Source organism: Telopea speciosissima, chromosome 3, assembly GCF_018873765.1.
Source record: "Telopea speciosissima isolate NSW1024214 ecotype Mountain lineage chromosome 3, Tspe_v1, whole genome shotgun sequence".
Lineage (NCBI taxonomy): Eukaryota > Viridiplantae > Streptophyta > Magnoliopsida > Proteales > Proteaceae > Telopea > Telopea speciosissima.
The window spans coordinates 71,455,926-71,472,195 of record NC_057918.1 but is presented as its reverse complement, the minus strand read 5'-3'; the positions used below and the strand labels follow the sequence as shown (position 1 = coordinate 71,472,195).

Sequence of the window (16,270 nt, the reverse complement as noted above, 5' to 3'; positions counted from 1 at the left end):
CCAATGAAAAAGAATTGGTTGAAAAAGAAAAAGAAGTGATTATATACAACAGGGGTGAATGCTTGAAAGGAAAGAAGATCTGCCAAGAGTCCTCTTTAGAGCCACATCCTAAGATCCACCCTCCTCAGTCAGGTGACATCCCTTCTCTTACCTCTGATTTAGACCTTCCTATTGCTGTTAGGAAAGGCAAAAGAACTTGTACTAATCCTATAGCCCAGTTTGTTTCCTATTATGCTCTCTCAACTACAGGTCTTGCCTTCACTATTGTTCTCTCTTCTGTTTCTATTCCCAAGACTGTTACTGAGGCTATGGCTGATCCAAAGTGGAAACAATCTATGGTTGAGGACATGATGGCACTTGAAAAAAATGATACTTGGCAATTGGCGGATCTTCCCAGGGGACGAGTCCCAGTTGGATGCAGATAGGTCTACACATTCAAGTATCAATCTGATGGTACAGTTGAAAGGTACAAGGCAAGATTGGTGGCCAAGGGATATAGCCAAGTTTATGGAATTAACTATCATGAAACATTTGCTCCTGTAGCCAAACATAACTCTATCCGAGTTCTATTATCATTGGCAGCCAACAAAATTTGGCCATTAAATCAGTTAGATGTCAAGAATGCCTTCCTTCATGGTGACTTGGAAGAGGAAGTGTACATGCAAACTCCACCATGTTTCAAATTACCTTCAGCTAAAGGGAAAATATGTCTTCTCAAGAAGGCATTATATGGTCTCAAACAGTCACCAAAGGCATGGTTTGAGCGCTTCCGGCAGGCCATTCTGAAGAATGGATATTCCTAGAGCTAAGCTGACCACACTCTCTTTACCAAGCGGGGCAATAGTACCATCACAACCCATATTGTCTATGTTGATGATATTATGGTCACATGAGATGATACTACTGAGATAGAAAAATTGAAGATCTACTTGGCTCAACAGTTTGAAATCAAAGATCTGGGTCCCTTGAAGTACTTCTTGGGAATTGAAGTATCAAGGTCCAAGAGAGGAATCAACATGTCAACGGAAGTTTGCGCTTGATTTGTTGACAGAGACAGGGATGTTATGCTGCAAACCAGCAAATTCTCCTATTGAGCAGAACCACAAACTAGGAGAAGATTGTGGTCCTTCCCTTGTTGATGCGGGAAAGTACCAGACGCTAGTGGGGAAACTTATTTAGCTTTCTATGACACGCCCAAATATTTCTTATGTAGTTGGAGTGGTAAGCCAATTTATGCATGCTCCCAAGAGTGACCACTTGAGAGTGGAAGGTTTCACTGATGCCGATTGGGCTGGATCCATCACAGACAGGAGATCTACCTCCGGCTATTATACCTTTGTGGGAGGTAACTTGGTTACATGGAGAAGCAAAAAACAGCCTGTTGTAGCCAGATCCAGTGTAGAGCCAGAATTCAGAGCTATGGCGAGTATGTGAACCCATATGGCTGAAAAGACTTGTTCAGGAACTGGGGTTTGACACTAAAGGTCAGTCCTATGAGACTCTACTGTGATAACAAGGCGTCTATCAATATTGCTCACAATCCAGTGCAGCATGATAGAACCAAGCATATTGAAGTTGATAGGTACTACATCAAGGAGAAGATAGACTCTGGCAGCATGCATTTGTACTTCTTTTGTGAAGACTGGTAACCAACTGGCAGACATCTTTCCCAAGGCACTTGCCTCTCTTGAGTTTGGTACCTACCATGCGAGCTGGGAATGCACGACATTTATTCTCCAACTTGAGGGGGAGTGTTAAGAGTTACTAGAAGCTATGTAATAAAGGTAGTTTGGGAACTAGCCTATGCCTAGTTTCCTTATTATGTATTTTTTGTTTTTTCCCTTTTTTACCTTTTACCTCCCTAGGGAGTTGAATGTAATTTCCTCATCATTAGTAATGGAGTAATATAGGTGCGTTGAGATGTCTCTCAACACTCAAGAAATTCCACCGAAATATTTTCCTCTCTTCTCTCCTTCTTTCTCCTTTCGCTTCTTCCTCCTCCAACTTCTTCTCTCTTACTTGCTTTCTTAACCTAAAATCCAACTTTCACTGTACCTTTTTTGCCCATCTTTTTCATTAATGTTAATCAATATTTTGAGGGTAATTATAGAAATTTAACAAATCAAGAGCACCTTACTAGACCCCTACATTGGCTCTCCTCTCCTCAGCTCCCCCCTCCCCATCCGCCGAAGAGGCTTTCCCTCTCCCCTCTCTCTTCAACTTTGGTTTCTTCCCCCTCTTGTTGAGCTCACATTTATGTGCTGGTCTCAGACGACCGGAAGAACAGAAGAACAGAAGGGTTGGTAAGGCCAATAAACTTACAAACCTGATTTGCTTCTTGGGGTCAGTGGAATAAGGCCTATTAGGCTATTGATCGGCAGAGAAAATAAACCTGATTATCATTATATTTCACTCAAATTCCTCTGCTTGGACTCCCACAACGACCCCTCTCTCTCTCTCTGCAATACGCCGCTGCAACCCACACCCGTCTCGGGTGCTGCAACCCAGGACCAAATTCCCTCTCCGGTAGATCTGGTTCTGGCTGCCCAAACACGTAAGAGATTGACTTTTTTAAAGGAGAGTCAGTATTACAATCGGGAACAAATAGCCAGGGGGCGATTGCTATGTTGGCCGGTCAACCAAGACCCTGTCTGCTTTTGCTCTTCAATGCACTCTCATCATTGCTGCAGCCACTGCTCTCATCCTCCTCTTCCTCAATTTGGATTCCCAGTTTGATTCCGGAAAAAATATCATTGAGATGGGCAAAGATGATAGAGGATTGATAGAGTTACCATGGCAGCCACTGCTCTTCCCCGCCGTGATGCTTGCACGGAATCGAACCCCTGTAATAATCAATTCTTCCATGCTTTGATTGTTCAAGGGTATATGGCTTTTGTCTTCCATGGAAGAGCAACATTGGGCTTTGTGTTGCTCTCGTAGTCACCGTTGAAGAAGGGGAGTTAAGTAAAACCATAAGGAAAGCTGGTTCAGAGGATCCTAAGTTCTGATATCATGTTCTTAGTTATCAAGTCCTGGAACAATGGGGATTTAAAACTGTGGCAAGTTGAAGTGGGCAGCATCTTGTCGAGCGTGCGAAGTGGATTTAGGATATGAATTGATGATGTGTTGCGCATATAAATAAATTTCATTCTTTGACCTTTTCAAAATTTCATTTTGGAGGCTTTGAAAGTGAACAATTTTCTTGTCTCGCTCCCATCCGAGTGAATAGATTTGTTATTCACCAGGAGGAGAGAGAGATTTTGCAGTGAATTTACAATAATTACCTTTTCACTTCAATTCAATAAAAAAGAGTTACGAGGGTAAAAATGTAATAGTGAAATGAACTGGTTCACTGGGTATAGTGACGTCAAAGATGAGCCTATTTATTTATATAAAATGAAAATTGAGCTTGTTTGTTATTTTATTTCATTTTGTGACTTAAGATAAATAGATAAAACTTCTTCAAAAGGATTTAAAACGTTTTTTTTTACTCCCATCAAGTACAACAACTAATATAGCTCAAAATAGAAAAGGTGAAACAAAACTTGCTAGTTGCTACTATAGAATCTTCTGAACGTACAGTTGATATTACAGTCGGGTTTCACAAAAATTAGTGATTTATTTATTTATTTACTGAATCTGGTAGAAGATATATTAAAATGAAAATATAGAATCCTAATAACCCAAATATGGAAAAATAACCCTTAAAACAACCAATTTGACATTATATTTATGTGGATACCATACAAGAACCTCTTTTTTTTTGGGGGGGGGGGGGGGAGGGGGGAGACCCACCACCCCATAAAGCATACCCCATCCTAGATCACGGCTGCAGTTAGCAAGCACCCTATCAACTGAACTAGCTGGCACCTTCAAGCATGCCATGTGAACATAGCCCAGGGAAGAAAACCCTTTGCCAGTCTGGTTTCATATCACTGTAAGTTGCACCCCCTTAACATGATAAAAATTGATGATGTCCTTAAGAATGAAGGATGCAGTTCACTTCTGACACCAATCAATCCAGTTTGGCACTCCCTCTTGCCTCCCCCTTCCAACCCAAAAAAAAAAAGGATTGATGAATATTCAAGGTTTTATGAGATACCCGTTTGTATTGGATTGCACAGCCTTTCATTAGGAATCAGGGAGATAGATAGATACCTTATGATCTAAAATTATCAATTCAATGTGCAAATGCTGATCACATGTTTACAAAATAATCACTGTTTCAGGTTGAATTGGTTGATCCACCTCAGTCGGCTCCTGTCGGGGAGAGAGTTAAATTTCCTGGATTCGATGGTGAACCAGATAGTGTTCTGAATCCTAAGAAGAAGGTTTGGGAAACAGTGCAAGTGGATCTCCACACAGATGCAGAGCTGGTGGCACGCTACAAAGGTATCCCCTTTACAACATCAGCAGGTGTTTGTAGGGTTGCATCCATCTTTGAAGGCACCATTAGGTAGTTCCCTTGTGTGGGAAGGCTCCCACAAATTTTCCAAACATTCTTATTTTGTTGTTATTTGTCAGCAACTTGAGTACCAAAAGGGGAAAAATGATTTTCAATCACTTGTTTGGTATTTATGGTCACTCGAAGCAAATTCCCAATCCCCCTGGGTGATTCATCTGTCTGACTCCTCACATCTTTCTAGTCTTATAATAGAACACGGCCGGATGACCCTCACATGCTTTATGAAGAGAATGCTATAAACAAGGATACTTGTGCCTTTCGAAAATTAGAAGATATTACATCTAGAATTCAATACTTTTTAGTAGCTGAATATACGCTTTCACTTCTCTTTGGTACCAAGTCATCATAATGACTTTGTCAACACTAAATGGCTTTTTATGCTGTAGGATTACGACCAGACTAGTTCCTTGATTTCTTATGTACAAAAATCCATCTTTTTGTTACAATCTATTCTCATATTTGGCATAAAAATATACCATATATATATATAAAATGGGATTTTCTCCATGGTGGTGATGATGGATCGTTAGATGAAGGTAGCCTCCTTAAGATGTGCTCCAAGGTTCTTTGAAGGTAGGCATTTGTCTACCTTAATTTATTTACTTCGTTATGGAGAGAAGCATCTTCAAGAGATGTCTTGCGGAGTTCTTTCGCTGTATCTCTACGTATAGTGCTCAAGTTTTGGAACTTGCTATGTTATCATGTTAGACGTAGCTCAAAATAAAATGATATAATAAGATAAAAAATTGAGAAGAATTCTATTTTAAATGAAAAACCAAACACAATATATTAAGGGTCAAAGAAGAACACTTAACTCAAGAATTAAAGAGGATTACTTAAGTTTAAGGTATATTGGGGCCTCACTCATTCCAGTGTGAGAGTCTCTCATCACAAGAGGACCTTAAATTCACAATAAGGTTTACAAAAGCAGAACCAAAGATAAGAAGTAAATAAAGAGTTGTTGAGAGAGGGAGGGACGAGAAAGAAGTCGGTGATGGAGAATCTTGGAAGAAGGTATGTTACTCATCACGCCATCACATTATCCTTTAATGGGTGTCTCGCATACCATCTTTAACCACATCCATATACCATCTTTAACCACATCCATAGATCTTGAGCCTTGCACCCGTTTCTCTAACACACAATGTTTGAATCGGAATGCGCTTCATGTTGCTTTAACTCTCTGGCTTGAGTTTCCTCTTCGTGTCACAATCATGCTCCACCAAACTACATAGTTGGTTAATTTGCTTATGTAAATGGGGCCAGGAAGAAAGAAAAAAGAATCTACATCTAAAAAAAGCAGTCTTAGTCAATGTCATCATTCCCAGTGAACAAGTGCTTAGTGCACTTGGTAGAGTGTGGAGCAATAAAGCCCATCCTACCAGGAGGTCTTGGTTTCAAGTCTCCTCGTTCACACCTTCCCTCGCACTTTTAGAATAGTATAGTGTAGGACTTATCAATCAAAAAAATATATTTGAATATACAATATGAATTTGGTATGTATGGATGATGAGATTCCATTTATACAGAGTCAATTCCAATATAGACTTCTTGAACGTGTTCCGTTTTAACCATTCAACCATGGATGCTTAACAAGGATCACCGTGACTAACCAAATTTCAATTGAAATGAAATCTTTAAGAGGAATCAATGAACCATATGGAGGGACAATATGGTCCAACAAAACATTTGATATAGACAATTTGTCCATCTTTAAAGGTATCAGCTAGCACACTTGCTAGGGACTCTTGTAGGTTATGTATGACCTTTACTCTGTAGGAGTGAACAAAATTATATTATTTTTCTGTTCAGACATAGAACCATACATAGGGACGAGGGTTTGAGCTCTTATCTTGTTTGCCATTAATGAGTTTCCTTTGGGTAACTTTATTTCACTTTTGGAGTTTGAATCAAAATGAACTTGAAGGCAACCATTGACACGACCAGAGAAAAGTATACAAGCATTGTGAAGGAATCATTTTCGTCCTTTTATAAATTCACTCTTAAGGCTAAGCCTATCCAATTTTCTACTTCATCCATATCTCCCATGGCTCCATGCAATTCAAGGAATTTCCCTTTCATTTTCTTTGAGTCCTCCTTATACGTATATTTCTCACTCTTAATCCCTTGGGCAAGTCCTCTGAGTTTCAGTTTTTCCTCTTTCGAAATGTCACAAGGGAATTCTACCATCTTGCTCCTTGGAGATGCATCAATATCTTCCCGCAGATTCATCGATCTCACAATGAACCAAGTTGATCTAACACTTGATTACAGCCTTGGTCGAGCATCATATATTAAGCCAGTTCATATCTGGGACAAGGAGACACGGAAGCTAACAGACTTCACTACCCATTTCTCCTTTGCCATCAAATCAGCCAAAGGCGTCGCTGTGTATCAACACGGGGATGGGCTTGCATTCTTCCTCGCTAACAACAATTCATCAGCCATCCCCGAATCTACAGCAGGTGGTGGTCTTGGTCTTTTTAACTCAACTACTAATGTTTCCAATTCCATTGTTGCAGTGGAGTTTGATACCTGGAAGAATGATTGGGACCCCAATGGCACTCACATCGGTATCGACATCAACTCCATTGTATCTGTGAAAACTGTGAGATGGAATATTAGTACTAATGATGGAGAAATCGCTCGTGCTTGGGTCACTTATAATTCAAGTTTGAAATTGTTGAGTGTGTTCTTGACATATGATAACCATACTGTATTTAATGGGGTCTCACCTAGTCTTTCTCATATCATTGATCTGAGAGATTATCTTACTGAATGGGTCACTGTTGGGTTCTCTGCAGCCACAGGAAATGCCACCGAGCTACATGAGCTTTTCTCCTGGGATTTTAATTCCAGTTTGGAGACAGGGAAGGAAGGTGACTTGAGCTCAAGGCCGGTTAAGATAAATAAGACAGGTATGGTGGTGGGAATTTCGGTTTCATGTGGAGCTGCCATAGTTGGTGGTTTGGGTTTGGTTTGGTTTCTCAATAGGAGAAAGAAGCAAGAAAGTGAAGTAGATGATGATGAAGTGGTACTTGATGCGTCCATGGATGATGAATTCGAAAAGGAAACCGGACCTAGGCGATTCTCGTATGCTGAATTGGCTCGTGCAACTAATAACTTTGATGAGGAAAGAAAACTTGGAGAGGGAGGATTTGGAGGTGTTTATAGAGGCTTCTTGAGAGATCTCAACGTGAATGTTGCTGTGAAAAGGATCTCTCAAGGGTCTAAACAAGGGATAAAAGAGTATATGTCCGAGGTGAAGATCATTAGTTGATTGCGGCACAAGAACCTGGTCCAACTTGTTGGTTGGTGCCACCAACGGAGAGAGCTACTTCTTGTCTATGAGTTGATGTCCAATGGAAGTCTTGATTCACATCTATTTGGAAATAGATCATCAGGGTCCATGACATGGAAGTTGAGGTACAAGATAGCTCTTGACTTGACCTATGCATTGCTCTATTTGCACGAAGAGTGGGAGCAATGCGTCATCCACAGGGATGTTAAAGCCAGCAATGTAATTCTAGATTCCAACTTCAATGCTAAACTTGCGGATTTCGGTCTGGCTAGGCTTGTGGAACATGGGAAAGGGTCACAAACTACTGTCTTAGCTGGTACCTTGGGATACATGGCACCTGAATGTGTCTTCACTGGGAGGTCTAGCAAAGAATCTGATGTCTATAGCTTTGGAATGGTTGCTTTAGAAATTGCTTGTGGGAGAAGGTCTACTGTGGAGATGAACAGTATTACTGATCCTGATTCAGGTAAGGTAAGACTGGTAGAATGGGTTTGGGAGCTCTATGGAAGAGGAAAGCTTCTTGAAGCAGCTGACCCAATTCATCAGCAAGGTGTAGATTTGAAGGAGCAACAGATGATAGAGCGGTTATTAATTGTTGGGTTATGGTGTGTTCACCCAGACTACAATCTCCGACCTTCAATTAGGCAAGCCATGCAAGTTCTCAATTTCGATGCTCCATTGCCTGTTCTTCCATCAAAGATGCCTGTGCCTACATATTTTTCCTCTCCATCCAATATGTCTGCAGTCGAGATTACATCATCTCATGCTACGACTACACATACTCAGTCTTCTATCAACTGCGGCCTAACTGATTCCTCCAAGTTAGCCAGGTCTCCTGCTTTGTCATCTGCCTCTCATCACTCTTCCATACATTAATGGTAATGAAATATGTTAAATAAACTAAAGATTACAGTTCTTTTTTTCTCATTTCCTTTTGTTTCTAGACGTCCTTGTATTCCACTCAAATTGTATTAAAAAGATATTCTAGATCTCTCAGTTTATTTCTGAGGTGTGAATCTCTCTCTCTCTCTCTCTCGATAAACCCAATGTTGGATAGATGGGATACCCTCAATAAGATTAAGAGAGACCAGCACCATGTCTTAACTGTATTACTCAGTGACTAACTGATGGGAAAATTAAGGATCCAATTAAAATTTCTTTTCTGAAAGGAATCTGATAGATACGGATCACAGATTCCCCATGTGATTCACCAAAGTTATGAAAGAGTGATGACCAGACTCTTATTTATAATTTTTCATGCCATTTTGGATGCTGATGGATGCATGATAAAGAATGGCACTAACCATTGTCTGCCACCAAAAAGATCTTTTTCTATGAAAGGAAAAGGAAAAGGTATAGTCCAAAGGTTATCCCAAAGTGAACATGACAGTAACTAATTAAAGAAGATAGAATCCCCGACAATAATGCTTGGGAGACGGCCACGATAATCTCCCTGAGTATGTTATATCTAAGTTGGAATCTCTGTTCCAACTTTCTTTGGTCAAGTCTTAGTTTTAAAACAAACTATCATGAAACACGAACAAAAACAAAAAGAGAGTAAGATGACACCGAGAGTTTAACATGATTCATACACCAATACAATGTGCTACATCAACGGGCGAAGCTGAAGATGATTCACTATGTAAATAAAAGAAGATACAAATAGAGATCTCACAAGAACACTCAAAACGGCACTGCTAGCTCTAACCTAGAAACCCCAACTATCACTCACTTAACACTAAGACGGGTAAATACATATAAATACTACTCCAAACAGGTCGATCCATCGGGTCAGGTTGTCTCACCGTCACAGCTCTCAGAAAAAATCTCATTCGGGTCACCACCAAAAAATATCAGAGTGGGTCAATCTTCGAAACGGATACAAGAATTCGAGACACACATAACACCTAGTTTAGAGAGAGAGATTCATTATATTGCTTGGGGTTCCAATTGTAAACCCAAGATAGAAAGCGGTGTAGGTCTCAAGAGGATTAAAGGCATGAATGTGGTGGGTGGCTTTACACGGAGTTCTTATGAGTGAAGTGGGTTAACCATAGGTGCCTGAAAGGTGAATCCATTTGGATAGTCATTATCATTCAAAATTGTTCTTGAGTGTAGAGGAAGATATTTAGGTACCAAGGTCGAGCTCTTCCTTTCATTTGTTATATCATTGGAGAAGACCGAGACCCAAAGTTGTGGTTTGACCCTTGGAATCCTACATTGATCCTAATTCTTAAATTTGGGGACAAAATTAGATATGATGAAGGGTCAGACAGATTTGCTCTACCCATAAAGTTCAAATGCATATTGTGAGACAGTCCACACACCCCAATTGATTGGGCATCTAGTGTATGGTTCCTGTCTGCCATTCCTAGACAATCGATCACAACTTGGAGATGTATTGTGGATGCGCTACCCATAAAGTTCAAATGCACAAGAGATCTATGCTATTTCTGTTGGGTGGGAATGGAGAGTAGGGACCACCTCTTATTTGATTGTCCATTCACAATTCAGATTTGGGAGGATATTTTGAGATTATGTTCCCTCATAGGATCCTTAGAATGAATATTTTGTTGAAGCTGGCATTTTGTGGTAGACCCGTATATTCATGGAACCAAATTTCCGGCTGTTTCGAAATAGATTCTGCACAAGGCAAGATATAATCAAAGATATTTGGAGTGATGCGGAGGATAGGTGTCCTACCAACCCCAAAGAGGCCCTAAATCTAATATGAATGTTTAGAATATGAATCATTTGGGGGGCGGGGGGGCAGCCAATTTAGATGTGATTTCCCTCCTTGTTTAGGGGCCGTCCCCCCCCCCCCCCCTCCTCCCTCTTGGCTCTCCTTCTCTTTGTATTTTAGTTTTATCTTGTTTCTTGGGGTTTGGCCTTAAGTGGACAATGGCTGGAAGGCTATAGTGTTTTCACTTCAGTTAAGGAAGGAAGGATGGGTGTGTCTAAGGTTTTGGGTGTGAGTGATCCCACACCCAAAAAAGTTTTAAGACAAGTAGAATGAAGATGGAGTGTATATATGATGTATAACTTCAATGACACTAGGACAAGTAATGAAGTGGTGAAAATTGATGAGAAAGAGAGATTCTACAAAGTGATTATTTTAGGTATCTGGACTCAATCATAAATAAAGAAGGTAATATAGAGGATGATGTTTCATAGAGAATTAAAATAGGATGAATGAAGTGGAGAGGTATGTCTGAAGTGTTGTGTGCCTGATATATTCTTTTAAAACTTAATAGGAAAATTTTATAGGACAGTTGTACGACCATTTATGATGTATGGTATGGAAGTTGGAAAGTTAAAAGGCGTCATATAAATAAACTCAATGTAGCGGAGATGAGGATGTTAAGATGGATGAGTGGCAAAACCACGAAGAATAAAGTCAGGAATGATCATATTAAAGCTGATTTGTGAATAACTCCAATACATGATAAGCTATGAGAAAGTTGTTTGAGGTGGCATGACCATATTCAATGGAGGACTTTGGATTCTCCAATATGGAGTAGTGATTTGATTCAGATTGAAGGAACTAAAAGAGCCAGAGACAAACTAAAATGACTCTGAAGTAGTGAGGAAAAACATGCTAGCTTAGGCTATGTATCAAGTATGACCTCGAATAGAGCTGATTGGAGGGCAAAGATGCATGTTACCGACCCCAATTTAGGTGGAATAAAGCTGAGTTGCTGTTTTTGTTGTATTGTTTTCCTTCCATTAAGGAAAGCAAAGTAATCTCAGAATCCTAATTTCTGAGATAAAAAAAAAGGTCTCGGATTTGGTAGGTATGAATGAGAGATGGACTGTGGGGAATGAGAGATGGACTGTTTTTGGAAAGACCTATGGTTAGGTAATGAATCCATTGCAGACCGCTTGTGCAACGTGAGCTATCACCTGCTGTGTCTATCGTTTCCCACCCCACCCCCCCCCCCCCCAACTCCCACCCACCTTTGAAATGACCCATGCCATTCGTATATGATGCCTTGTTCCGTGCCCGATTTATGTCGTCTGCTAACTTACCGCAAACGGGCGAAAACCTTTTTCAACCGCATCTGGGTTCCACTGGACAAGATCATACTATGGATATGTTTCCTTCAGCCCCATTCAAGAGAGAAGTACAACCATTGATGGTTGCTCGGTTCCTTCACCAGTGTGACTGGTGAAAAAAAGCTTCCTCTATTATTTTATCCTTCGATTTGTTCCGAATGTGATATGAAGTGGCAAGCAAAAGAAACAAAAGCATTTGAAAACTCCAGGGATGTCATTTATACGAAGATTGGCAACCAGAATACCAACTCTACATCAAATCACTTCACTGTTTCATTCTTATGAAATTGTGTCAAAGAGGGAAACCTAGTTCTCACACACCAGTGATAGTACCTTTCACGCATACCTCCTTTAAATGCCAACTTCTGCCACATGACTGGTCAGATGGGGCCAACTCTTGTGGATCAATAGATTTCTTCTTCCATTCATAAATCAAGTTTCATCTCTATTAGAGTTTACCATGTCGCGAACAAGAACTTCTACGAATCCAAAGCCATGGAATTACACAATAATTGTTGGACCCAATGATTGAGATATCAGTACCGGGGACAGTATAGGTCTCTATCAATACCGATACAGATCAGCCTGTATCAGTCAAGATCAATCGATTTTACCCTTAGTTGTCATTAAAAATCAAATATTATTTTTACAATTTTACCCTTGATCCAATACCAATTCCGGATCCAGGATCAGCCTCGACCTATACCAATCCGATCCAGCCGATTCATCATTCCATGGTTGGAGTATAATAAGCATGCATGGACATACATGCCAATACAGGATGATACTTGATGGGGCCCTGTTCTTTGTGCCGTAGTGCAGACTACACCTAGACACATGGGGGTGGGCGCGATGACCACCCTGCCCCCCCCCCTGCATAGGCTGCCCATGTGCCTAGGTGCAGCCTGCACTGCAGCGCAGCAAATTTAGTTTCTACACACCCGTGATAAGACCTTTCACCCTTACCTCCTTTAAATGCCAACATTTACCACAAGATCGATCAGATGGGATCCACAACTCCTGTGCATCAATTAGATTCTTACTCGCATATCAAGTTTCATCCCTGTTAGAGTTTGCCATTTGGCAAACAAGAACTTTAAGAATCCAAAGGTATGGAAGTACACAATAATGGTGGTGGTAGTACCATAAATAAGCATATCCGTACATAGATGAGTACACATGCCAATACGAGAGGATATTTGATTTGGGTATAAGCATATTTGACACGTGGCAAATCCATACCATGTATGACCATTGGATATTTACACGTACAAATAGTAAAAATGGGCATATAGGAAATTTTCCTACCATGGTTGTGTAGGAACCTTTCATCCATATTAATTGAAAAAAGAAATCTAGTCGAAGGGACTTGAACCCGTGTCCCTCATCTAACCTAGAAACTTTAAGAGTGCAAAACACTGCCATTGCGACAAACAAAACTTAAACATCTTTAAATCACATAGTATTATACATACTAACTCCACATAAATTGCAATAAAGTTCTAGAAGATGGTATTTTCATAGTACACGTTTTCCTCAATACAGAAGTCACACAAAACATCCACATAAATTTGAGCTCATAAACTGAAAGCAAGTGATAAGACAATTACCCAACCACTAATTATATAAAATAAATAGCAAAGGGGAAATCATACAACATAGCGGTAGGTTACATATCTGCCTGCAGTCTCACTTGGACGGATAATTTTAACAACTTGCCCACGCTTCAACCCATAATATCGAGCAATTGGATCAGTGATCTGAATGCGAGGAAGCTGACACCCATTCATCGAATCAAAAAACAGCAAATGTTTTGGAATATCAGCATCAAAGAAAATTTTGAAAAAAAAAAAAAAAGTGAACCAGAAAAAAAATAAACTAAAGACGAATTCAATCCCTACCTTGAATGCAAAGAAGGATGAAAGTCCATCCAGGCATTATCAAGGCAAAGTTAGTTCAATCCTTAACTTGAATGCAAAAGGTTATTTGAGTACTTTTTAAGTTAAAAATTAGCAAGTCAAGTACTTTACTATCCCAAGTAGTAGATTGAAATCCATATTAGTTTAGGACTGTTATAGAGTTGGTTTACGAAAATTACATATAGATGTAGTGGCCTCACAGACAAATTATGAGTAATGTAATTGAAGTTTTCTTCAAGTACTGGGAATTCAATGTTGTTCTTCTGAGTGGATTCTCAAGTTCAGCTTGGTGGACAGCAGGTGGATTCCTGCCCTTTTATCCCTTCTACTTTCTATCTTAATATATCAGATTATCCATTCTCTTTAACTAACGGTACCCTGTTTCCACCCAATTTTCTGTTTGTTCTCCTTCAAATATCTTTCTTGATATCTGGGATCAATCGTGAACAAGAAAGGCGACACAGATGATGATGTTGCCAAAGGATCAAAATAGGGTGGATGAAGTAGAGAGGCACGACCGGAATTCTCTGTGATCGACGTATCCCTTTATAGCTGAAAGGAAAATTTTATAGGACTGTCATTAGACCAGCCATGATGTACGGATCGGAATGTTAGGCTGTGAAAAAGTGTCATATAACTAAACTTGGAGTTGCAGAGATGAGGATAGTGAGATGGATGAGTGGTAAAACTAGGAAGGATAAAGTAAGAAATGATCATATTAGAGCTGGTTTGGGAGTAGCTCCGATACATGAGAAACTTAGAGAGAGAAACTTAGAGAGAGTCGATCGAGGTGGTATGGCCATATTCAACGGAGGCCCTCAGAGGCCCCAGTTCGTAAGAGCGACATGATACTGATTGAGGGAACCAAAAGAACCAGGGGCAGGCCTAAGATAACCTCAGGAGAAGTGGTGAAGAAAGACATGCTTAGCTTAGGCCTTACTCCTAGTATGACCTCAAATAGAGCTGATTGGAGATCAAATATCCGTACGGTTGACCCCATTTAGCTGGTCTGTTGTTGTGATGCTGTTTTGTATTCAGACCTCTTCGGGACCTAGAGCAGGATGTTGGGCAATTAAGAAGTGGTACGTAGCTAAGAAAGGTCGATGCCTTAGAGTTTGTGTCGATGTGGTATGCCCCCCCCCCCCTTTTTACTTCTTTAATTTTATCTATCGACACCCATGTAGTTGTATCCATGTTCCCCCTCCCCCTTTTTTTTTACTTTGTTAGTTTTAATCATTTGTCTCTTATTGGATTCATGTAGCCGACCCCATTAAGTTAGTATAAAGCTTGGATGTTGTTGTTGTTGTTGCTGTTGTTGTTGCAGTATTGCAGTACTGTTTTGCCTCAAATCTGAAACATAAGTTCTTGCTAACTTTTTCTTTGAATTTATGTTACTCGTTCCGAAGATTTCTGGTCGGTGCCATAGTTTTAGTTCTGCTATCTGTAATCCTAGTAGCACTAGCATTCCTCTGAAACTTCATATTCTATTGTCAGAACTGCTTCATATTTTGCAGGTCAAATGCAATCTCAGGTTCAAAAACCTCAATCGGGATCACTATGGACCCACCCAAATGCCTAAGAAGGATAATGTGTGATGGTAGTCGCAATATATGGTAATTAACCAGACTTCTCAAGGGGTTACTTGGTAGGTAAAGGAAAAAAGGCTATGAAGGGGGCTACGAATTATTAAACAGGGGCAAACTTGGAATAAAGTAAAATATTGGAAGAATGAAAGAAAGGAGAGGCCGTATGGGCTCTGTTTGACCTAAGATTTTAGGGCTAGATTGGTAATACATAAACCTTAGTAGTGGGCAACAGTAGTACCAAAGATCAAGCTTTATTTAAATAAAATATGACAGAAAAGGAGAGAGAAACAAGGAGAACAGAAGAAAAGAAGGGAAACAGAAGAAAAGAAGGGAGGAAAGGAGGACTGTACCTGCAATAGGGAAGAGATTGGGTACAGAGGGATAGCAGTCAACCAACTCGACCAGCAGAACACATGAACACTCACCAGCGTATGCAAACTCAACTCAATATCATTCAATTCTCTACATTGACAGTACATGTATATATAAAAGAAGAAACCCAACTTATAAAGAAACCTATTCTAATTTGGAAACTCAAAACAATTAGGGTACTAAATCCTTCGTAGCAATCTACCCAGTAAAATAAAAGATAACATGTTATCTATTCAAATAAAGAAAATAAATATCTACCAAGCCCCTTTTGATGCAGTATCACTTGACTGGTTGGACCGGCATGACAGCCATTGGAGACCCAAACCCAGACAGAACCGGTCCAGTGATTTTTTGGTCCAACAGGGGTTCAGTAGTTTATTTATTTTAAGTCTTTTATTTGTTAGTTAGATAAGAGTTTGAATTGCAAGTTGTTATTTTCAGTTTCAGAGTTAGAATAGGAGTCTTGTTATTTCTCTCTTTAAATACTTGCATGTAACCCAACAATGAACACACTGAATTGAATAGAAATTTATTGGGTTTTACTCTGTGAGAGTGTGTGATTGTGTAAACT

General features: G+C 39.9%; 2 protein-coding genes and 1 pseudogene across 6 annotated transcripts in view; 2 read left to right on the top strand and 1 right to left on the bottom strand.

The window, feature by feature from the left end:
* Positions 1-4,537, top strand: part of LOC122655557 (probable methionine--tRNA ligase) — a 44,564-nt gene extending 40,027 nt beyond the window's left edge. For all 3 annotated transcript variants that reach the window (XM_043849763.1, XM_043849762.1, XM_043849761.1), the window contains one exon: positions 4,230-4,537. In XM_043849763.1, the coding sequence (XP_043705698.1) occupies positions 4,230-4,460 (231 nt within the window). In that variant the 3' untranslated portion in view covers positions 4,461-4,537. The remainder of the gene's footprint in view (positions 1-4,229) is intronic.
* Positions 4,538-6,380: 1,843 nt separating this feature from the next.
* LOC122655495 lies at positions 6,381-8,642 on the top strand (annotated as a pseudogene).
* A 4,752-nt stretch (positions 8,643-13,394) lies between these two features.
* LOC122656782 (DNA-directed RNA polymerases II and IV subunit 5A) overlaps positions 13,395-16,270 on the bottom strand; it is a 46,733-nt gene continuing 43,857 nt past the window's right edge. Inside the window, exon 4 of one of the 3 annotated variants that reach the window (XM_043851434.1) lies at positions 13,395-13,597. In XM_043851434.1, the coding sequence (XP_043707369.1) occupies positions 13,472-13,597 (126 nt within the window). In that variant the 3' untranslated portion in view covers positions 13,395-13,471. The remainder of the gene's footprint in view (positions 13,598-16,270) is intronic. The other 2 variants (XM_043851433.1, XM_043851432.1) reach the window with 2 other exon arrangements.